Source organism: Colobus angolensis, unplaced genomic scaffold (genome assembly GCF_000951035.1).
Source record: "Colobus angolensis palliatus isolate OR3802 unplaced genomic scaffold, Cang.pa_1.0 Scaffold92, whole genome shotgun sequence".
Taxonomy (NCBI): Eukaryota; Metazoa; Chordata; class Mammalia; order Primates; family Cercopithecidae; genus Colobus; species Colobus angolensis.
The window spans coordinates 2,345,064-2,370,109 of NW_012123154.1; the positions used below are offsets into that span (position 1 = coordinate 2,345,064).

At 39.5% G+C, this 25,046-nt stretch overlaps 1 protein-coding gene across 1 annotated transcript in view; it reads left to right on the plus strand.

Annotated features, from left to right (window-relative positions):
* The window catches only part of LOC105504455 (cytochrome b-c1 complex subunit 2, mitochondrial), a 30,593-nt gene that overhangs the window by 4,497 nt on the left and 1,050 nt on the right, over positions 1-25,046 (plus strand). The window contains exons 2-13 of the mRNA XM_011931902.1: positions 499-582; positions 681-830; positions 1,807-1,871; positions 5,165-5,221; positions 5,468-5,592; positions 8,079-8,176; positions 11,299-11,356; positions 14,216-14,311; positions 14,614-14,813; positions 16,574-16,654; positions 18,850-18,926; positions 23,297-23,450. Coding sequence (XP_011787292.1) covers positions 499-582; positions 681-830; positions 1,807-1,871; positions 5,165-5,221; positions 5,468-5,592; positions 8,079-8,176; positions 11,299-11,356; positions 14,216-14,311; positions 14,614-14,813; positions 16,574-16,654; positions 18,850-18,926; positions 23,297-23,450 — 1,245 coding nt within the window. The remainder of the gene's footprint in view (positions 1-498; positions 583-680; positions 831-1,806; positions 1,872-5,164; positions 5,222-5,467; positions 5,593-8,078; positions 8,177-11,298; positions 11,357-14,215; positions 14,312-14,613; positions 14,814-16,573; positions 16,655-18,849; positions 18,927-23,296; positions 23,451-25,046) is intronic.

The following is a 25,046-nucleotide window of genomic DNA, read 5'->3' on the forward strand; positions in this document are numbered from 1 at the left end:
AGAATGGCTCGGGTAAACTGGTGGGTTAATAAGTTATGCAGCTAGGCGGGGTGCAGTGGCTCATGCCCGTAATCCCAACACTTTGGGAGGCCAAGGTGGGCGGCTCACTTAAGATCAGGAGTTCGAGACCAGCTTGGCCAACACAGTGAAACCCCATCTCTACTAAAAAATACAAAAACAAAAACTAGCTGGACATGGTGGCACGCACCTGTAGTTCCAGCTACTTGGGAGGCTGAGGCAGGAGAATGGCTTGAACCCAGGGGGTGGAGGTTGCAGTGAGCCAAGATTGCACCACTGCACTCTTGCCTGAGCGACAGAGGGACATTCTGTCTCAAAGACAAAAAAAAATGTTATGCAGCTAAATCTTCCCATGGAGGTGGTTATTGCTCCTTTTACCCCTGAACACCCTCTGTTGCTTTGGTACCCTAAGGTACCATGCTTTTATATAAAGCACTGTTCTTGTAAGAAATATGTGTGACCTGTGTTTTTTGTGTTTAGAGATTTTATTCCCTCAAAGTTGCCCCCAAAGTTAAAGCCACAGCTGCGCCTGCAGGAGCACCGCCACAACCTCAGGACCTTGAGGTTAGTCCCACTAACTTGCTCGCTAGAACCCATACATGCCTTACTCTTTTTGGTAATATGAAGACATTCATTATATCTTTACTTTATTTTAAATACAGTTTACCAAGTTACCAAATGGCTTGGTGATTGCTTCTTTGGAAAACTATGCTCCTCTATCAAGAATTGGTTTGTTCATTAAAGCAGGCAGTAGATATGAGGACTCCAACAATTTAGGAACCACCCATTTGCTGCGACTTGCATCCAGTCTGGTAAGTATCTTCATTACCTCAAGTGTTTGGAAATGCTGTGGTATCTTGGTCCTGTGAAAAAGAAGAACTAAAATCAAAGGCTTTATATATGCTTCCTTGACCTGCCATAACAAATTACCACAGACTGGGTAGCTTAAACCAAATAAATTTATCCTGTCACAGTTCTAGAGGCTGGAAGTCAAAGTCAAAGTATCTAAGCCAAGCCAAGATATCAGCGGGGCTGTGATCCGTCTAAAGGTTCTAGGAAGGCACAAATCCTCCCCTGCCTGTTCCTAGCTTCCAGCAGTTGCCCACAACCCTTCATATTCCTTGACCTGCAGCTGCATCACTGCAGTCTCTGCCTTTGTTGTCATATGGCCTTCCTTCTGTCTGTGTCCACATTTCCTCCTAATAAGGATACCATTTATATTAGATTTAGTGCCCACCATAATCCAATATGATGTCATCTTAAGTACTTAAATCTGCATGTTTATTACCAAGTAAAGTAACATGCAAACATTCTGGCTGGACATAAATTTAGGGGGGAACACTGTTTAACCCAGTACAGACCCTTAATGTAAAATGAGAAACCACAACATATTTGCTGCAGAGAAGCGCTAAATTAGTATCCATATGAATGTTGATATTAGAGCATAAGAAATCAGTAAACAAAATTTTAAAACAAAGTGCCATAAATTGAAAGAAAATTAACTTTTTTTTTCCCATATGCAAGTCTCTTTCAGAATAGACTAATGAATCCAGTAAGCTTGTGTTTGACAGTGGAAATTTTATATGAATGTACTTAATGTAAAAATCTATGCTTAAGCTTTTTGTTGAGCCTTGTTTTATAATTCTTAACTAAAAAGGATGCAGGAATTTAGTAAAATTCTTTTTAAATCTGCTCATAACAGTTAGACAACAGATTTTGACATGGTGTGATGTTTAGCAAACTTGGCATTGAAAAACTACAAAGATAATCATTCTTTTCTTTTTCAAGACTACAAAAGGAGCTTCATCTTTCAAGATAACCCGTGGAATTGAAGCAGTTGGTGGCAAATTAAGGTTTGTTAAATAAGTAATAGGAAATAGTGAAAATGCCAGAAAATATTCAATTGTAAGGGAACTTTTCTCTGTTATCAAGGAGGTTGAGGATTTCTTAAGTAACACAAGAAGGAAAAGACTGATGAGATGAGTACATCAAAATGTAAAACATCTTTATGTCTTAAAGTAAAAATTTAAGTAACTGACTGGGAGCAGATATCTGCAATATATAGGCATACCTCAGAGACATTGCAGGCTCTGTTCCAGACCACCACAAAATATCGCAGCAAAGCAAGCCATAGGAATTTTGTGGTTTCCCAGTGCATATAATAGTTATGTTTACACTATACTGTGGTCTACTAAGTGTACAACGACATTTTGTCTTGGAAAAAAGTACATAACCTTACTTTTAAAATATTTTATTGCTTTAAAAATGTTAACAGTTATCTGAATCTTCAGCAAATCTTTTTGCTGGTGGAGGGTCTTTCCTCCACGTTAATGGCTGCTGACTGATCAAGGTGGTGGTTGCTGAAGGTGGTGGTGACTGACAGTTTCTTCAAATCAGACAACAATGAAGTTTGCTGCATTGATTGACTCTTTTTATGAAAGATTTCTCTGTAGCATGAGATGCTGTTTTTAGCCATTTACCCACAGAACTTCTTTCAAAATTAAAGTCAGTTGTCTCAAACCTTACCACTTTTTTATCAACCGAGATTATGTAATATTATTTGTTATCATTTCAACAATGTTCGCAGCATCTTCAACCAGGAGTAGATTCCATCTCGAGAAACCACTTTCTTTTCTCATCCATAAGAAGCAATTCCTGTCTGTTCAAGTTTTATCATAAGATTGCAGCCCTTCAGTCACATCTTCAGGCTCCACTTCTAGTTCTCTTGCTCCTCCCACCATATGTGCAGTTTCTTCTCCCTCTGAAGTCTTGCCTCTCAGAGTCATCCATGAGGGTTGGAATTGGCTTCTTCCAGACTCATGTTAATGTTGATACTTTGACATCCTCCCATGAGTCACAAATGTTCTTAATGGTGTCTAGAATGGTGAATCCTTTGCAGAACGTTTTTTAATTTACTTTACCCAGATCCATCAGCATCTTCACTGTCTGTGGTAGCTATAGCCTTACAAAATGTACTTCTTAAATAATAAGAGATGAAAATAAAAATTACTCCTAGATCCATGGGATGCAGAAGGGATGTACTATTAGCAGCCATGAAAACAGTATCAGTCTCCTTCTACATCTGCATCAGAGCTCTTGAGTGACTAAATGCGTTGTCAGTGAGCAGTAATATTTTGAAAGGAATCTTTTTTCTGAGCAATGGGCTTAAAATACTCCGTCAACCATGCTATAAACAGATACACTGTCATCCAGGCTTTTTTGTTCCATTTACAGAGCACAGGCAGAGTAGATTTAGCATAATCCCTAAAGGCTATAGGATTTTGAGAATGGTAAATGACCTCAACCTAAAGTCACCAGCTGCATTAGTCCCTAACAAGTGTCTGCCTGTCCTTTGAAGCTTTGAAGCCAGGCATTGACTTTAGCTATGAAAGTCCTGGATAGCATCTTCTTCCATTGTAAGGCTGTTTTGTCAACATTGAAAATCTGTGGTTTAGTGTAGTCACCTTCATGGATGATCTTATGTAGATCTTCTGGATAACTTTCTGCAGCTACCATATCAGCATTTGCTGCTTCACTGTGTACTATTATATTAAGAAGATGGCTTCTTTCCTTAAAGCTCATGAACTAACCTCTACTAGCTTCAGACTTTTCTTCTGCACCTTCCCTCTCTCAGCCTTCATATAATTGAAGAGAGTTAGGGCATTGCTTTGGACTAGGCTTTGACTTAAGGTAATGCAGTTTGATCTATCCAGACCACTAAAATTCTCTATTATCAGCAGTAAGGCTGTTTCACTTTTGTATCTTTCATGTGTTTGGTGGAGTAACACTTTTAGTTTTCTTCAAGAACTAGACTGGTGCAAGAGGCTTAGCTTTTGACCTGTCTCTGTTTTTAACATACCTGCCTCACTTCCTCAGAAACTTAATCCTTTCTAGCTTCTGGTTTAAAGTGAGAGACATGAGACTCTTCCTTTCTCTTGTATACTTAGAGGCCATTGTCAGGTTATTAATTGGCCTAGTTTCAATATGGTTGTGTCTCAGGAGTAGGAAGGCCCAAAGAGAAGAAGAGAGACTTGGGGAACAGCTGGTCAGTGGAACAATCAGGACAGAAGCAGCATTTCTTTCTTTCTTATTTATTTATTTATTTTAAAGATAGGGTCTTACTCTGCTGCCCAAGCTAGAGTGCAGTGGTGCAGATATATCTTATTGCAGCCTTGAACTCCTGGGCCCAGGCGATTCTTGTCCCTCAGCTTTCCAAGTAGGTAGGACTAGAGGCACATGCCACCAGGCCCAGCTAATTTTTCATTTGTTGTACTGATGGGGGTCTATGTTGCCCAGACTGATGTTGAACTCCTGGCCTCAGGTGATCCTCTCACCTCAGCCCAGAGTGCTGGGATTACATAAGTGAGCCACCACACCCAGCTGGAGTGCAGTGGTGTGATCTTGGCTCACTGTAACCTCTGCCTCTCAGGTTCAAGCGATTCTCCTGCCTCAGCCTCCTGAGTAGCTGGGATTACAGGCGTACGCCACCACACTTGGCTAATTTTTGTGTTTTCAGTAGAGACCACGGTTTCCCCTTGTTGGCCAGGCTGGTCTCAAACTCCTGACCTCAAGTGATCTGCCCACCTCAGCCTCCCAAAGTGCTGGGATTACAGGTGTGAGCCACCGCGCCTAGCCCAAATTTATCATTTTCTTAAGTGTGCAGTTAAGTGGCATTTAGCAACCATCACCAACATTCATCTCCAGAACTTTCCTATCTTCTCCCACCTGAGACTGACTCCTGTTAAACAATGGCTGCTCATTCTCCCCTCCCCTCAGCCTCTGGCGACTGCCATTGTCTTTTCAGTCTCTACAGATTTGACTACTCCAGGTACCTCAGAAGTAGAATCATACAATATTTGTCCCTTTGTGACTGGCTTATTATACTTAGCATAATATCCTCCGGGTTCATCTGTGTTGTAACATGTGACCAGATTTCACTCATTTTAGGGTGGAATTATTTCCTGGTTTTTTAAAAAATTTTAAATTTTAGTTGATGAGTATGTGGAGTTTTGTTGTATTGTCGTTCACACCTTTTATACTTCAGAAATTTTCTTTCCAAAGGAATTGGTTGATATAACAGAAGATTATAAGGGAAAGCTTACTATCCTGATTCAGATGATTTACTGTAGTTTATTTTCTAATTCAGTGTGACCGCAACAAGGGAAACCATGGCTTACACTGTGGAATGCCTGCGGGGTGACGTGTAAGTACCTGTGTGTGTTTAGGACTTCTGCTTTGAAAGAAATGCTAAACTGCTCACTTCTGGTCTTTGTAATGCATCCTTATGACCTCTGACTTCCATTTTGGATTATTATTCATAAACTGCTCATAAACACTGTGCTTACCACAAGGCCTGAAGTTTCACATTGAGAGCATTACAGCTATGTAGAATCTCAAATGTTAGTTTTACATTTTTGACTCGTAATTCTTATCTCGATGTCTTCTGTAGTGATATTCTAATGGAGTTCCTGCTCAATGTCACCACAGCACCAGAATTTCGTCGTTGGGAAGTAGCTGACCTTCAGCCTCAGCTAAAGATTGACAAAGCTGTGGCCTTTCAGAATCCGCAGACTTGTAAGTACATTTCCAGATCACATTTGTTTCTAAGATACTGGGTTTTTTAGAAGATCAATTTATAGAAGGAAAAAAAATGCTGTCAAAATTTATTTTTTTATTTTTATTTATTTTTTTTTTTGAGACAGAGTCTCACTCTGTCACCCAGGCTAGAGTGCGGTGGCACAATTTTGGCTCACCGCAACCTCCGCCTCCTGGGTTCAAACAATTCTCCTGCCTTAGCCTCCCAAGCAGCTGGAATTATAGGTGTGCACCACTACACCTGACTACATTTTTGTATTTTTAGTAGAAACAGGATTTTGCCATGTCGGTCAGGCTGGAGTTCAGTCTTGAATTCCTGGCCTCAAGTGATCCACTCATCTCAGCTTCCCAAAGTGCTGGGGTTACGGGTGTGAGCCACCATGCCTGGCCAAATGTTTTACTACTTGAATTTGAAAATATATTTTTCAAAAATTTGTTATTTAGATATGTTATTCTTTTGTTTCTAAACATTTATAATCATTTTTCATGTTTGATAGTAAGTAAATTGTAGGATCCTGGAAGTTTTTCCTGTTTCCTTCCCAATGTTTTGTTTTTGTTTGTTTGTTTTTGAGACAAGGTGTTGCTTGTTGCCCAGACTGGAGTGCAGTGGCATGATCTCACTGCAGCCTGAACCTTCTGGACTCAGGTGATCCTCCTACCTCAGCCTCCTGAGTAGCTGGGAGTACCGGCACACACCACCACACCCTGCTAATTTTTTTTTTTTTAATAGAGATGAGGTCTCACTATATTGCCCAGGCTGGTCTTGAACTCCTGGGCTGAAGTGGTCCTCCCACCTCAGCTTCCCAAAGTGCTGGCTTTACAGGCGTGAGCCACTGTGCCTGACCCCCAATGATTTTTAAGAGTTGTTTTGCTTACACCAAATTCTGCACCAGTTTATTGCTGCTGCTATTATCACTTACTGTTGTATTGCTATTATTGTTTAGCCATCTGCTCTTTATTGAATCTTTCCAAAGTAAGTAACTTAATTTTTTTAAGTAAGAATCTTTTTTGCATTCATATTTTATGTTTATATAATGTCTGATTATATAATCTTGACAAGTACAACTGGTAATACAAGTCTGTAAACAAGTGCTGCTGACTCCTGGGAGTCATTCAACTTCTGGTGGGAGCAGAAATGTGCAGGTAGAGCAGAAATAGGTCAACTCAGTGGCTCAGCATGGGACAGGCTCCCCTCCACATGCTGGCCTGGTGACTGATGTTATTTCATGGTGATGCTTGGTGTCATAGAGGAGCGTGATCTGTGTTGCTCAGGATTTCTACTGAAGAAATAGATAGAATAGTATAATTTTAGAAAAGATGACCTATGTGTCCAGAGTGGCTTCCCCACTGGCGACAGTGAGACACCAGCCTGCATCTATTCTGTCTGAACAGTTACTGTGTGGTCTCCTGGCTGGTTTCTGCCTCCAGGTTTACATCTTGAGTCCATCTCCCACACGGCCATTACAGCGACCTTCTGACGTGAAAGTAAGCCTTCTTATTAGCTGTGGGATAAAGTCTAAACAGCATATACGTATATGGCCTTGCATGATCTTACCAGCCCACTTCTCTTACTTCATGCTCTACCCTCTTCTCCTCCCAGCTGCAATTCCCATTTGAATCAAATTATTGTTATCCTTTATGCCTTTGTTTTGTCTGCTTCCTACGCCTAAATTGCTGTTCCCAAATGATTTCCCCTGGGAAACACCAGCTCATTCTGTAAGATGGATCCCACATGTTACTTGTATTAATTGTTTTCTAATTCCCACTGCCCTTCCCTTGTACCTCTATTGCACTTTTGACACACTGCCAACATTGCACCCATAATACTTTATTTCACAGGTTTTCCTCTTAAAATTTGAGGGCAGGCCTTGTATGTTCCACATCTCTGTATTTCTAGCATCTAGCACAGTGCCTCGCATAGGGAAGTTGCCAGGTAATGAGCAACTGAAGGAAACACTGCAGGCAAAAAGGCACTGAAGCAAGAAAGCAGGGAAAGCACCAAGCACCACGGAGGAATAAGTCCCAGTGGAAGCTCACATTGGTCCCCTGAAGGCTGCCTGACAACCTCCTTATTACCTAGAGAGGAAACCTAGAAGTAAGTCAAATTCAGATTAAATGACTTGTGCTAGGTCACATGGCAAGATGACAGCAAAACCATAACTAGATGGGGACATCCTGAAACCCAGGCCGATATACCTTCCCAGTGATACCAGCTAGGTTAAAGTGGTTTAGGTGGACTCCAGTATATAGAAGCTGTTGCCATGTAATCTCTTTTTTTCCTTAGCACATTCTACTGACAGAAACTGGCAGTTACTAGAGGTTAAATAATAATAATTTTAAGTTCTTTTAACATATGAATGCCAGAAGATGACCAAATTTGTATAGGCTTGTTGCTTTCTAGGTTTTAAAAACATTGTCTTTACTGAAAGTGCATTTCCCTAAATGCTTCTTCACTTATCTCACAGATGTCATTGAAAATTTGCATGCAGCAGCTTACCGGAATGCCTTGGCTAATCCCTTGTACTGTCCTGACTATAGGATTGGAAAAGTGACATCAGAGGAGGTACCAATAAAACATATTTTGAAATGTGCTTGTTTTTCACATTAAATTGAACATCTACCATTTCAGGTTTGTTGGTTAATTTTTCTTTTTATCTTCTAACTTTAAGAAATTCAACGTGCTTACTTTTTCATCCGCCTGCTTTTTAACTAAAATTTTATCTGAGCAATTCTTGTATATCCTTTAAGAAATGTTTTCATAAAAAAAAAAAAAAAGAAATATTTTCATGACTAAAGGGACATGATCATTAAAAAGTAAAATCAAGCAAAATGAAGGAAAAGAAAACATCTCACATACCTAAAGGCACTCAATGTTAATACCTGGTATATTTTCTTCTAAACCCTTTTCTGTGTGTATGTATCTTTTTTGTTTGTTTTAAATATGGGGTCTTGCTGTGTTGCCTAGGCTGGTCTTGAACTCTTAGGCTCAAGCAGTCCTCCTGCCTCTGCCTCTCAAAGTGCTGGGATTACAGGCATGAGCCATTGCACCCAGCCTGTGTATCTTTTTTAAACAGTATTTAAATGTTTAAGTAGCATAATAGGGGCTGGGCCCAGTGGTTCACCCCTGTAATCACAGCACTTTGGGAGGCCGAGGCAGAAGGATCACTTGAGGCCAGGAGTTCAAGAGCAGCCTGGGCAACATAGCAAGACCCTGTCTCTAAAAAAAAAAAAAAAAAAAATGTGTGTGTATACGTACATATACATATAAAATAGGTCCTTTGACTAAAACTCTTTGGTCTCTCTGAATTCGTAAATAAGACTTGAGCCCACTTCCTTAGCTCCTGTTCCATCCTCGCTCGCTCATTCATGTTCTTTGGCACACCAGCCTCCCTTTGCTGGCTATTGGGGTTTGTCACATGCCATAGCCATATGTGCATCTTAGAACTTAGTTTCCAAAACATGAAACATTGAATGCTAAATCTACAAGTATAGGTATGTGCATATAATCTTCATTTCCTATTCCTACCACCCAGACCCAAAAACAAATTTTATCCAAAGACATTAAGAGAAAAATTTGGAATTATCAACACCTTCAAAGTATATCTGACTCAAAAATTTAAGGTTTTTATTCTCGTTTCGTTCCTAGTTAGCTGTTACAGAAAACTAAACTGTATCCCTTCTCTTTTTGACTTATCAATTAATAATTTGATGCCTTCCGTTCATATGGCACTTTTATTTAGAAATTTTAACTTATATCATCCAACTTGAACAGGCAGCAGTTTTTCATAAGATTGGACTCTAATGCTTTGAAATTTTTTAGAAATCAAATTCACCCTCATGAAGATGTGTCATTAAGATAGCTAAAAGAGTAGACATAGAAAAGGTTTATCCACAAGAATAGCTATTGTAATATTGTTTTATAATTGTGAAAAATTAGAAACAAGTTAATATCCAGCATTAGGGAACTAGTTAAATAACTTATAGAATGGAACAGTATTCAACCATTCAAAAATATTAGTTGATACGTAAAACTTACAGCATATTGTTACATAAAGGCAATTTACAAATTAGGATATCCCAAAAGGTCCCATTTTTTTTTTTAACAAAAGGTATGTATGTATGCATTATAGACAAATACCAAGATGTTAACTGTGATAACTTGGTTATCTCAAAGTTAATAGTATTTTTTAAATGTGTCCCTAGGCTAAAGGAAACTGTAAAGAAATTGGCGCTAGAATACTTTGAGCAATGGCAGCATCAATAGAAAAACATCAATAGAAAAAGAGTATGACTTTCTAAGGTGACTCTATAGATATAGACACCATTCATTGTAGGGCATCGATTATGATAAATTGATTAAAAGGTCGGTTTCATAACTTTAGCCCAGTGATTCTCAAACGTTATCACTTTCCTTCCTGAGGAGCCTTTCCAACCATTTTTTTCTAAACCTCTTACTTTTAATACTACAGATACAGTTTATGTACTGTATATTTGTACTTTATACATAAAAGTAGTGAGTTTTTTTTTCTTAGTTACCCCAAACCAATTTTCACCCATCTGGAAGGGATAGCATTTCTGTTGAAAGTACATGTTTTAGCCCTACTTTTGTATATTAAGCCTAAGGTGATAGTATAAACCAGTGATTACCAAGTCTCGCCAATCTTCAGATCGCCTAAGTGTTTGATTGGATGGATGGGTAGTTCATTGGTTTTAAATAAGAATTCTAGGATTTCACATTTAATATTTTGTATCAGTCTGTAGGGTAAGTCCCAAGAATGGGGGACAATGACTGTTTTTGTTTTTCAAGCTCTCTGAGTAATTCTGTGATCATACAGTTTGGACACCCTGGTATAGACAATGACTTCATGGTCAGAAAAGCTTTGTAGAGATTGGCTTCAAAGATGGACGAGAAGGGTGTTGTGGTAAAACTCTGTTAGCCCTGTTATAGAATGTTAATAGTGCTCCATTACTACCTATATAAACACAAAAGAAACCTGATACACTACGTAAGCTACATTATAATAAAAATTATAGTCCATTTTTTCAAGTTTAGGCTAGTGTATGCTCTAATTTCTTTTTATTCCTTTTTTTTTTTCTTTTGAGACAAGAGTCTTGCTCTGTCACCCAGGCTGGAGTGCAGTGGCACGATCTCAGCTCACTGCAACCTCTGCCTCCTGGCTTCAAACAATTCTTGTACCTCAAACCACCCAAGTAGCTGGGATTACAGGCATACACCACCACGCCTGGCTCATTTTTGCATTTTTAGTAGAGTCAGGATTTCAGGGTGTTGCCCGGGCTGGTCTCAAATTCGTGGCCTCAAACAATCGGCCAGCCTTGGCCTCCCAGAGTGCTGGGAGGCACCCAGCCTCTTTTTATTCCTTTTATAAATAACAGCTTTATTGAGATGTAATTCACCATACTATACAACCTATTTAAAGTGTACACAATTCAGTGATTTTCATTATATTCACAGAGTTGTGCAACCATGACCACAATTAGGTTCTAGTTCTTTTAAGCAATGGTTTTTATAATAAAATCCCAGGGTAATTAACCTCAGTACCATGTAGTTTATTACAGCAGCTATTTATATAAGGCTAAGGATTTTCTTCCAAACTGTACTTTTATGTTTTTACAGCTTTTTGTATTTATGCTAACATAACCTAATAGTGTTTTTAACTTCCCCAGTTACATTACTTCGTTCAGAACCATTTCACAAGTGCAAGAATGGCTTTGATTGGACTTGGTAAGTTGAATATTGCCTGCGTATCAGTTTGCTTCCTTAAGAGCAATTCCTTAAACTAATTATGTGAACATAGGATTGAACAAAATTTGAAAACTTCAGCCTTCTATTTATGTTAGACAGGCAATATATCATAGGATTTTAATTGCTAGTCATTTGTTTTGGAAAGCAGAATCCACCATTTAAATTTGTAAACCTCTGGCTTCAAATTCTTTACAGTATTTGTAAAACCTGTGACAAAGGTGAATTTCTCAAAGCAAAGAGCTTTTACAGACTGTTTTTTAAAAGGAAGTACAGCTTACTAGAAAAACAGGCAAAGGGCATGAGCAGACAGTTCATGGGAGAAATATGTTTGTGTATATGTAGCCAACTATCTTTGTTTTAAATGATCAGCCTCACTAATAATTAAGAAAATTTTAATCTGTGATATTGGCAAAATTAAAAGATAAATTAAAATTTAAATTAAAATTAAAAATTAAAAGACACTGCCCAGAGTTAACCAGAGTATGGAGAAATAGGCACTCTCACAAATTGTTAGTAGGAATATAAACTAGTACATTTTGGGAGATCTTTTTGAATATATCTGTTAAAATTCTAGGCTGGGCATGGTGGCTCACGCCTGTAATCCTAGCACTTTGGGAGACTGAGATGGGCAGATCACCTGAGGTCAGGAGTTCAAGACCAGCCTGGCCAACCTGGTGAAAACCCCGTCTCTACTAAAAATACAAAAATTAGTCGGGCATGGTGATTCAAGCCTGTAATCCCAGCTATCGGGGGGCTGAGGAGGAGAATCGCTTGAACCCGGGAGGCAGTAATTTCATTGAGCCAAGATCATGCCACTGTATTCCAGCATGGGCAACAGAGCGAGACTCTGTCTCAAAAAAATAAAATTCTAAATGTTTATACTCGTAGACCCAGTGACTTTTAAGAATTTGTCTTACAGAAACATTAGGTCAAGTTTACAAAATAGTTGCATGAGAATATCATTTGTAATATTTTTTGTTTTGTTTTGCAAATAACAGCTTAAGATATTATTTACGTGCCATAAAATTCACCCTGTTGCAGTGTATAGTTCTGTGGTTTTTAATAAATTAGCTATTACCACTACCTAATTTCAGGGTGTGTTTATGATCCCCCCAAAAGCCCCATACCCATTAGCAGTCATTCCCCATTCTCATCTTCCCCCTGCCTGTGGCATCCACTAATCTACTTTTTTTTTTTTTTTTAAGAGATGGAGGTCTCATTCTTTTGCCCAAGCTGGAGCGCAGTGGCACAATCATAGCTCACTTGAACTCCTAGGCTCAGGTGATCCTCCAACCTCAGCCTCCTAAGTAGCAATAATCTGCTTTGTCGCTATAGATTTGACTATTCTGGACATTTCATATAAATGGAATCATACAGTATGTGGCCTTTTGTTACTGGCTTTTCTTACTTAGCATAACGTTTTCAAGGTCCATCCATATTGGAGCATGTGTCAATGTCTCATTCCCTTTTATGGCTCAAGAATACTCCATTACCACATTTTGTTTCTTCATTCATTGGCATTTGGGTTGTTTCCACCTTTTGGCTGTCGTAAATATAAACATTCATGTGTACATTTTTCTTAGGACACCTGTTTTTAGTTCTTTTGGTTATGTCTAAGAATAGAATTGCCAGGACATATGGTAACTCTGTTTAACCATTTGGGGAACTGCCAAACTGTTTTCCAAAGTAGCTGCACCATTGTACGTTCCCACCAGTAATGCACAAAGGTGTCAATTTCCCCACATCCTTACCAACACTTACTGTCTGTCTTTATGACTATGACCATCCTACTGGGTGGGAAGTGGTTGTTGTGGTTTTGGTTTGTATTTCCCTAATGACAAATGACATTGAACATATTTTCATGTGCTTTTTTTGTCCATTTGTATAACTTACTTGTTTTTTGGTTTTTTGAGACAGAGGCTTTCTCTGTCGCCCAGGCTGGAGTGCAATGGCGCAATCTTAGCTCACTGCCACCTCCACTTCCCAGGTTCAAGCAATTCTCCGGCCTCAGCCTCCCAAGTACCGGGATTACAGGTGCACGCCACCATTCCTGGCTAAGTTTTGTAATTTTAGTAGAGATGGGGTTTCACCATGTTGGCTGGGCTGGTCTCGAACTCCTGAGCTCAGGTGATCCACCTGCCTTGGCTTCCCAAACTGTTGGGATTACAGGTGTGAGCCCCCGTGCCCAGTCAACTTTGGAGAAATGTCTGTTCAAGTCTTGCCTATTTTTTAATTGGGTTTTTTTCCTTAATTGTTGAGTTGTAAAGGTTCTTTATATATTTTGGATACTCAAGCTGTTAGCAGATATATTATCTGCAAATATTTTCCTGCATTTCATGGGTCCTCTTTTTACTTTCTTGATATAGTGTTCTTTGATGGACAATGCAGTGTTGTTTTAAGAGCCAACTATTAGAAACATGCTAACGTCCCTCAGGAGGGGACTGATCAAATAAATGGTGGTACAGCCATAGAAAGGGATTCTTTATAACCATTAAATATTTGATGTAGACTAAACACTTAGAAATTTTTAAATTATGAAAGATCAGTTAGAAACAATATCAGTAGAATGATACCATTTTAGAAATAAATTGAGGATAATATTAACTACACAAAAAACTTCTAGATGAATAGTAATACTAAGTATATAGTAAATAGTTTAGTAATAGTAAACTATAGTAAACTGGGTATCTCTGGGAGAGTGGCATTATGGCAAGAAGACTTACTTATTTCTGTAATGTTCGGATTTTACAATCATATTTTTAAAACAAAGAAAAAATATTTTACGATTGTGTTTTAGTAATTCTGGTTCTAGCTTTGTTTTTACTTTTGTTGAAACAGGTGTGAGTCATCCTGTTCTAAAGCAAGTTGCTGAACAGTTTCTCAACATGAGGGGTGGGTTTGGTTTATCTGGTGTGAAGGCCAAATACCGTGGAGGTAAGCATTTCATTCTATTAGGGTTAATTTATCAGAAGGGCGTTTCCCCACTAGAATAGCATGTCGAGGTGGAATAGGCCTGAATATTTACTGTTCAACAGTCTTGGCATAGAATCGGATGACTTGGATGTTGTATTTTAAGCATATGTTTTGTGTGTGTTTGGGGACAGGATGGTATGGGGAAAGCACCGAGCCACAGAAAAGACTCGTGGGTCAACACTGTGTGGTAGGAAATAGTGAAGAATGAAACCAATGGTGAACAAGCCATTTTCTTCTTCCCTCTATCCTTAACCTGGCCCCAGGTGAAATCCGAGAACAGAATGGAGACAGTCTTGTCCATGCTGCTCTTGTAGCAGAAAGTGCTGTCGCGGGAAGTGCAGAGGCAAATGCATTTAGTGTTCTTCAGCATGTCCTCGGTGCTGGGCCACATGTCAAGAGGGGCAGCAACACCACCAGCCATCTGCACCAGGCTGTTGCCAAGGTGACTCAGCAGCCATTTGATGTGAGTCTGAACAATTGGTATCTCTCCTTTTTCTTTCAAAGGCTCAGTATTTAAGATGTAATTCTGATAATCTACCCTTAAAGAGTAAGACAAACACACAGAAAATCTTTGTACAATTGAAGAGATAGCCAGGCTTGATTTTAGAATATTTGAGGGTCTATCAAAAACTCACTGGCTTTTCTACTTTGTCTATTACTTGTCATTAGTCATATAGAAAGAGGAATTTAATGCTTAGAAATAAAGGGAATCCACATATCCGTTCCCTTTAGAATGAAGTTGTAGATATTAAACTTTCCCCTGGATTCTAACTAGTCTTTTTTTCTAGATTTTCTTCTATCCCCTTGTGTTCTTGTGGCTACTTCCTGAATCTCACTATTCTTTGTTTTCCAACCAAGTGGACAAGATGAACACCAAGAAATTGTTTACAGACTCACTCTTCCAGCTTGAGATTACATTTAAAAAGAAAAATGAGAGGCTGGGCGCAGTGGCTCATGACTAAAATCCCAGCACTTTGAGAGGCTGAGGTGGGTGGATCACTTGAGGTCAGGAGTTCGAGACCAGCCTGGCCAACATGGTGAAATCCCCATCTCTCCTAATCCAATGAAGTAATTTAATAGAAATTCGTAGTTCAGAACTTGGCCAGAAATTTGGAGTATAAATACGATGGCCTGAGAATTACAATTAAAGAAATTGAAGTCCAAGCCAGCTGCGGTGGGTCATGCCTATAATCCCAGCACTTTGGGGGGCCAAGACGGGCGGATCACGAGGTCAGGAGATCGAGACCATCCTGGCTAACACAGTGAAACCCCGTCTCTACTAAAAATACAAAAATTAGCTGGGCATGGTGGTGCACGCCTGTAGTCCCAGTTACTTGGGAAGCTGAGGCAGAAGAATCACTTGAACTCAGGAGGCGGAGGTTTCAGTGAGCCGAGATCGTGCCAGTGCACTCCAGCCTGGGCGACAGAGCGAGACTCTGTCTCAAAAAATAGAAAAAAAAAAAGAAATTGAAGTCCATTCTTATGCTTTACATGGACTGAGCCAATGGTTCTCCAAGTTTAATGTACATAAGAATCACCTGGAACACTTGTTAAAAATCTGGGCTCCCAGGCTACATCCACAGGGACCTGAGTCAGTAAGTCCATTTCAGGAATCTGAAAGTTTGTAGTTTTAATAAGAACTCAGGTAATTTTTACATAAATGGTCCACATAATCACTGTAAATCGGGTTCACCCTAGAGAGCTAAAAGCTCTGCTCAAACTAGATAGCAATATCCCTGTTATTCAGAGGCTAAACTCTTGATACCTTGGACATCTGGATAATGACCACTAAGCAGAAATTTTTCTCTTAACTTTTTGACTTGAGTGTATAAGAGAAATAAAAGTAAATTGGTGAAAAAGTCCCTACCAGCAGCAGAGAGAAGAAACCACGTCTGCCTAATGTCAAAGCCCATCTGTATTATAATAATAATATTTGTGGATTAGTGTTTGCATTAACCTTTAATCATCTAAAGAGGGTTAGAAAATACCCAGCATAAAGGAAAGGGAGCAGTCATTTTAGAAATATTTAAATGAAGAAACAAAGCCGTGATAGTTCTGAAAGATACAGAATACTTTAGTTCTTGACAGAACTGATTAAGTAAAATATTAATCTATTTTGTTTATACTGTGAAGGTCCAAGTTTTTTCTAGGCAAACTTAAAAAGAAATCGTGCCCTGTTTTACCTGGCAGAATATCATACAATAAAGTCTCATTATCTTTCAGGTTTCCGCATTTAATGCCAGTTACTCAGATTCTGGACTCTTCGGGATTTATACTATCTCCCAGGCCACAGCTGCTGGAGATGTAAGTTGCATACTCACCAAACTTCTTTCATTAACAAGTTATTTTCCCCCCCGGCCATGAACATGTTTTCAGTTAAAATATGGAGTGTTTGAATGCAGTGCAATGACTTATCAGAGCTCTGTATAGTATGATATCATTGAAGCATTATCTGCTGTAGGGAAATTTACACATGTATACTAATGCTTCCAGGAAAAAGGAGAGAATTGCCTACTTGAAATTTTGGTTCTGGTTGGACAAGTTGCATTGAGTTGGCTCTGAAACATCTAAATTGAGAACCCAGGAGAGGGGAAGGCCAAGATGTTTATTTGCAAGTCTTCAGTATAGAGATTGTGTAGAAATCAGGGGTATGTATGAATGATTGTAGGAAAAGAAAACTAAAGCTCAGTTTCTGGGAAAGAACACCATTTAAGGAGCAAGTGGCTAAGAAAAATGGCCCAGGTAAACAGAAAGAAAAAGAGAAGCTGTTATATTTGAAGGCTAGGAAAGAGAGAATGTTTAACACCATTTTGACCCACAGTGAAATAACATTCATTACCACTGAGAAGTCTGGTAGTTTCAGCAAACTGGGACATCATGGGTGATCTTAACAGTTTTGACTAGAGTAGTGGAAACTGGCTAAAATGTGTAGTGATTAAGGAATGAATGACAAGTAAGAAATGAGAGGTTGGTGTGGGCTAGTGGAGCTTAGACATTCAAGGAGCAGGCTGTTTTAGGAGAGTTTACACAGAGATTAAGTTGAAAGAGACATTCAGACTGAACAAAAAGATCGGAGCAGTTACCGGAGACAGAAAATTATAAATGGTTCAAGTCTGAGAAAGGAATACGTGGGATCCAGCACACAAGTGGACTGTTTAGCCTTACAGACAGGCTAATATTGGAAGATACTGGGAATATGGGGGAAGTAACGCCTCAGTGAGACAGGAGGCTAAGTCATGCTTTGACAGAGAAGGGAGGAAAGTTTAAAGAAAGGGAAGTTTGGGACAAATAGTGAGGTACACAAAAAGTGGGTATTCGCTGTAGTATAGGTGTATCCTTGAAATCAGCGACCACAAATTCATAGTACAGTCAGTCAGCATTGTCATGTAATTTTTCCTCCGTTGCATTCACAAGCGTAATGGAGAAATGGAGAAAGTAGGTATTAGGGTTAATCCCAGGTTGGAATCCTGCAAAGTGGGCAGGTCAGAAGTATGAGGATATAGCAAGGGAGTTGGGAGCATTGGAGCATTGGCAAGAGTGATTAAAAGGGTGATTCAGGGATCTAGGCTCAATAGAGAAGTGAAGCCAGAGGGGGCCTGATAAATTGAAAGACTGGACAAGTCAAGGAACTAGAGATCTTGACAAAGTGGAAGAATAAGGATAGTGAAATTAAAGACTGAGATCGGGGTCTTAGAATTGAGGACTTCAGAGGTATGCAAATCTAGGCTATGATCAGGTCTGTGGTGTGGCTATGAAAATGGGCAGCAAACATGAAGGGGAAACAGAGGTCCTAGAATTTAGGTGATCAGAGGGAAAAATAAGTAGCAGACTCAGCCAGCATTGGGATGGAGAAAATCATGGCCAGATTTATTTACTTATTCAACAAATATTTACGAAGTACCCACATCCCTGGAACTTTATTCTTTCTTTCTTTTTTTAAATACCATACAAGAATTCAGATTCCTTCTTGACTCTGGCTTAGTAAGTATGGACAAGCCTTACAAATTGGCTGTGTATGGATTACTACTCTCTTCTTAGTGAATAGTAAGAGATAGCAGTATTAATGGCATGACACTGCAAGAGTCTGGAAAAGTTTTAAAGGTGCTTATTCTTTATGGGTGATTAGAAATCCATGTGTTTGGCCGGGTGTGGTGGCTCACACCTATAATCCCAGCACTTTGGGAGGTTGAGGTGGGAGGATCACTTGAGCCCACACATCTCTACAAAAAAAACTAAAAAATTAGCCAGGCCTGGTAGCATGCACCTGTAGTCCCAGCTTCTTGGGAGGCTGGGGCAGAAGGATTGTGTACAAACAGCTGCTTTATGAACACAGGAAGAATAAGGAACCCATAGTGATGACAGCATTCCACATGGACACTGTGCTGTTTGTCTGGAACTAACCTTCCGTCTGTGTTTTTGCCTCAGTAAAGAAGCGTGTCAGTGCTGCAGGAGACTCTGGTACTGACCACAGATGACCAACTTTTACTTATCTGTCCTAGGTAATCAAGGCTGCGTATAATCAAGTCAAAACAATAGCTCAAGGAAACCTTTCCAACACAGATGTCCAAGCTGCCAAGTAAGTCTCAATGTTAACTGTGTTTTATGTTTTTGTTATTTGAAAGTTGTATTCTTTTCAGATTATAACAATATTACAATATATGCTCATAAGGACTGAGAAGCACAAAAAGCATAAAAAGGGAAACATCCCCATATCCTACCACCTAAAGATATAATTGTTAACATTTTGACCAGTCACAGTGGCTCACGCCTATAATCCCAGCACTTTGGGAGGCCAAGGCAGGTGCTTCATTTGAGACCAGGAGTTTGAGACCAGTCTGGGCAACATAGCAAGACCTTGTCCCCACAAAAATTAGAGAATAATTGTTAACATTTTTCTTAGTTTATTGATCACACATTTTTAAACATAATTGTTAATATTGTATATATAGATGCTGCTTGACTTACACTGGGGTTACATCCTGAGAAATCCATAAATCAAAAACGCATTTAATACCCTGATAAAACAGTCATATAACCAAACAATCATAAGTTAAACCATCATAAGTTAGGACCATCTGTATACTTTTTTATCCTATTTAAATAGCATCCTTATTATATAGAAGTTTGAAAATTACAAATAAAAGACAAAAATAATCTGATTCCCTACCAATGATTCTATATTTTCATTGATTCAAATTACTAAAAATTTAAACAATATTCATTGGTGTGTCAAAATACACTTGTGCGTTTTCTGCAGTTATAAAGATATCTTTGGGCTTAAAATATTTTTGTATTTCATATTACTTTCTTGGTGTAGATTCCCAACTGAGTTAAGAGTTATAAACATAATGAAAGGCTCCATGTTAGAGTGCGTGTATGTGTGTATATTTATAGAATACATTTGCCCAGGCGCAGTTGCTCATACCTGTAATCCCAGGACTTTGGGAGGCTAGGGCAGGAGGATCGCTTGAGGCCAGGAGTTCAGCCAGCCTGGGTAATGTGGCAAGACCCTGTCTTTACAAAAAGATATTTAAAACTAGTCAGGTGTGTTGGTGTGTGCCTGTAGCCCCAGAAAAAGATATTTAAAACTAGTCAGGTATGTTGGTGTGTGCCTGTAGCCCCAGCTACTCAGGAGGCTGAGGAAGGAGGATTGCTTGAGCCTAGGAGTTTGAGGTTGCAGTGAACTAAGATCATGCCATTGCACTCCAGCCTGGGCAATAGAGCAAGACTTTGTCTCTTAAAAAAAAAAAAAAAGGTATATATTTCTAAGTCACAAATCTAAAGAGATTGTACCAGTTTCTAATCACACCACCAGTATATAAGAGTACCTATTCTACAATAGTTTCTTTCTTCATTACTGATTTATACCCAAAACAGATCTGATTTTGTTTTGTTTTATAAGAAAGACTAAAATATTTGTCTGCTTTTTGGCAATTTTTAAATCCCCACTGTCCAGATTGAAAGTGTTAACAATACTCCTAATTCATTAGTAGTTCGAGGGTTTCTCTAAAAGAAAGACTTGGGACAAAGCTGGAAACCAATCTGCATTTTCATATAGCAGTTTAAGACATTTAAGTTTGACTCCATCTACTTAGGACAATTCAAAATGTGAATTTTGCAACTCCAGTGGTTGTTATGATCATTTAGTATTGCCCACAGGGAAGTATGACAGGGTGAATTACAACCCAGGATGGAACAACTTTTTAGTCATTTCTGTTCCCATTAGTATTGTTAAATTTTGTTATGCTGAGAAATTGCATCTCTTGTATAAGTACAACACAATTTATTAAATATTGTATATATAAAACCAAGAATCAATAGGATGCAGGGCTGCTTGATTGTACCAAAAACAAAACATGATGAGAATACATTGAAACACTGGATTTACTTAAGAAAAACCTAAGTTTTTCAAATCTAATTTATTTAAGAGAAGGTATTTTCTTAATAAGTGTAACACAGTTCTTATAAGGTATGGTGATATGTAGGAAGTAGAATTTTGATTATTAATGTCAAGATATGTTTTCTGCCATTTTGATGGAGTTGATACTTTTTCTTGTAAGGTTCTTAGTCTTCCTATAGTGAAAGAGAGAAAGTGAGGTGTCATTGCTGAAGGTATACACTAATATATTGTAGGTAAAATCATTTTTTAATTAAGCTGACAAAGTGGTAAAATTGTAGCATTAAATTGTAATTATGTTTAAATGGAAGTCTTGCTATAGCATGTTAAAGGATGATACTTTGAGGTTTAAATATCAACTGACTTATCAAACACCATGTCTATAAGTAATAAGTTTCTGGGAGAATTGTGAATTGGATTTTGTTTTATTTTAAGTGTCTGCTTTTGTGCCCATATTTAAGCGCTGTTGCTTATAAGACCTGTACTGCCCTTCCCCACCTGCCTTTTTAATCATACCTTGTGCTCACTGAGACAAATCTCAGCAGGAGGCAGGAGTTGCTTCACTAATCAAAACCTCACATTAAAATAGTTTTACCTAGATCCAAGTTCTAGTCCAAAATCAAAAAGCAATCTCTGGAGATTATTCAGTATAGTTTTGTACTGACAGCTTTCCAAATAGTAATGTATACAGTACAGTACTTGGTGAACTGAAGAAATAGAATGGAGGCCATTAGCACTGTAAGTTGTTAGTTTGCCTGTTTACCAAAAACACGTTGAAGAGTTTTGGGGCGCATACCTTAAAATTGCCCTGTTTCACTGTATAAGAGGAACTGGCTTGACTCTACTTCACCCTTGGTGGAAACTAACAGGCCCTAAAAGAGGCAGCAATAGCTGAAGTGGATACCGCAGAAATAGACAGCAGAAGCTCTTTCAGACACCCCCAAAACCTGCCAAAACTCACAGGTAATACAAGTGAAATGGTAGCATAAGAAGAAAATAAACATGAGAATCTTCAAACTGTAAGCATCGAAAGGTATCCTCCATCCAAGAAGAGAACCCAGTTCATACAAGGAAAAGGCAAAAGGAAAAGGTCAAGACTGTGACCTTTATGACACTGTGACCCCAGCCGTGGGCCAGGTGGAGTTGTCTGTGGTGACACCCCGGTTTGACAGAAGGGCCTTCAAGATCCCTGGTCTGCACACTCTAGCAGCCAGAAGGTAGGTTGATAATACACACTGTCCCCAACTTGCCATGGATCACCTTACAATTTTTCAACCTGGCTACAGAGCAATACCATTGCAATTTCAGCTTCCAGTCATGGGTCACATAACAATGGGGATACGTTACGAGAAATGTGGTATTAGGTGGTTTCGTCACTGTGTGAACCTCATGGTGTACTTACACAAATGTAGATGGTATAGCCTACTACACACATAGGTCTATGTTATAGTCTGTTGCTCCTAGGCTACAACCTGTACAGCATGCACTATATACTGAATACTATAGGCAGTTATAACACAGTGGTAAGTATTTGTGCATCTAAACATAGGAAAGGTACAGTAAAAATAAAGCACAAAAGATAAAAAAATAATATGCCATTATAGGACATTTACCATGAATGGAGCTGGCAGGACCGAAAACTCCTGCTTTCAAGTGAGTCAGTGAGTGAGTGGTGAGTAAATGGGAAGGCCTAGGAAATCACTGTGCACTGCTGTAGACGCTAAACACTGTAAACATAGGCTACGTGAAATTTTTTTTTTTAAATTGCACTACAGCATTATGTTGTCACTAAGTAATAGGAATCTTTCAGCTCCCTAATAATCTTATGGGACCCCATTATATATGTGGTCCATCATTGACCAAAAATGTCATTATGTAGTATATGACTATACCTTAAATTTTGATCTTTTCCTAGGCTAGTGATACGCAGTACATGAGGTAATCAATACTTTCTTATAAAATGGGCTTATGTTAGATGACTTTTGCCCAACCGCAGGCTGTTGTAAGTGTTCTGAGCACATGTGAGGTAGGCTGGGCCAAGCTATGATGTTCGATACGTTAGGTGTATTAAATGCACTTTGACTGCCATCTCAGTGGATGGCAACCCTCTCACTGACAGCAGAGAGATCTTCCTCACTGTGCCAGTAGGCAGGAAAAAGAGCATGCTGCGACTGGCCAGTGACATGTAGAGGATCCAGATTGCACAACCGGATCCAGAGGCCTTGGGAATCATTAGGGAGCTCTCCAGCTGTCTCACTCAAATCTGTAGCAGCATATGGACCCACAAATGGAGGCCAAAGTGGGCCCTCAATTGGACACTTTGGCAACCCTGACGAGACTTCTTCCTTTCAGACTTACTGTTTTAATGTCATGTTCCAGAGAAGGGAGCGCCGTTCTTCTTGGGGAATTCAGGAAGAGGGAGATACACCGTTACTATATCGATTAAATAAAGCTTTGATGTTCACAGCCCCTCGCCACCAGCCAGGAAAAAAAAATAATTGCCTTGCTCTGTAGCTCTGTAAAACTGACTTCTGCCTTTTATTGGACAGGAACAAGCTGAAAGCTGGATACCTAATGTCAGTGGAGTCTTCTGAGCGTTTCCTGGAAGAAGTCGGGTCCCAGGCTCTAGTTGCTGGTTCTTACGTGCCACCATCCACCGTCCTTCAGCAGATTGATTCAGTGGCTAACGCTGATATCATCAATGTAAGTAAATGAAAACGTACGATTTAACAACATAGAACTTAATGATCCAATTTCAGAAGGATGCATAAGCGTCCTCGGGCGGTATATGTTATTCTCATGTTTGGTGCCCATCTACTTAATATGGAGGCGGGAGGGCCCATTCCCATAAGATCTGCAACAAGCTTCCTTGTCAGCTCAAGTGTATGTATCTTCCTCCTTCAAATAAACTACCATTAGGTTAAACTCTGCTGTCAGTGAGAGCGCTGCCGTCCACTGAGATGGCAGTCAGAAGTGCATTTAATACACCTGATGTATCAAACATCAGGTTAAACTAATGGTAGTTTATAATACAGGCTTATGTTAGATGACTAGAGGTAAAGAAGAGTCAAATATTGGCAGTTTCATGTCATCCAACCTAAATGTGAAGTTTGCTATTTTTTCTCTTCAAGTATTTCACCATCCAGCATCTTAAGATTTTCTTTACTCTTCTAAGCCTAAGACATTCTCCTGTTCTTGCTAATTTTTTTTTTCACATATATTATTGTTCCCTACAAGACTGAGCTGTTTTGAGGGCAAGGACTATGTCATGTACTTCTTTGTGTTCCCTACTGTGCCTAACAAGCACATGACCTACAGAATTAATCCAAAGTAAGTGGGTTTTCCCCGTTTTCTACATTAAACTTACCAACTCGCCTTCCGTTGTACATGTCTCAGCCATCTTCTCACCAACAGGTCTACTTTGTATAGGGACAGTGGGGATAAGAAAAAATAAAAAACCAAGCTGGGTGCAGTGGCTCATGCCTGTAATCCCAGCACTTTAGAAGGCTGAGGTGGGCAGATTGCTTGAGCCCAGGAGTTCAACACCAGACTGGGCAATGTAGCAAAACCCCATCTCTACAAAAAAGTACAAAAATTAGCTAGGCTTGGTGGCATGTGCCTGTAGTCCCAGCTACTCAGGAGACTGAGGTCGGAAGGTGGCTTGAGCCTGGAACGCAGAGGTTACAGAGAGCCAAGATCATGCTGCTGTCCTCCTGGGCAACAGAGTGAGACCCTGTCTCAAATAAAAAAAGAGACAAGGCTGTTTTAAGAAAGTAACCCTGACTTGATTTCATTTGGCCCCTAATCATCATCATTTCATACTCTTCTTTTTTTTTCTTTTTTCTTTTTTTGAGACGGAGTCTCGCTCTGTTGTCCAGGCTGGAGGGAGTGCAGTGGCGCTATCTCAGCTCACTGCAACCTCCGCCTCCCGGGTTCACGCCATGTTCCTGCCTCAGCCTCCCGAGTAGCTGGGACTACAGGTGCCTGCCACCACGCCCAGCTAGTTTTTTATATTTTTAGTAGAGATGGGATTTCACCGTGTTAGCCAGGATGTTCTCGATCTCCTGACCTCGTGATCCGCCTGCCTCGGCCACCCAAAATGCTGCGATTACAGGTGTGAGCCATGGCCCCTGGCTCATTTCGTACTCTTCTAAATGACTGTCCTCATCTTATATCCCATCATTATGTGCATCCCAACCCAACTGCTTCCACCACCACCTCTCCTTCATAGTGATAAGATAAGCTGGCCTGAGAATATGGGGGCTGCTGCTCCACCTACACCTGACTCATGACACTACA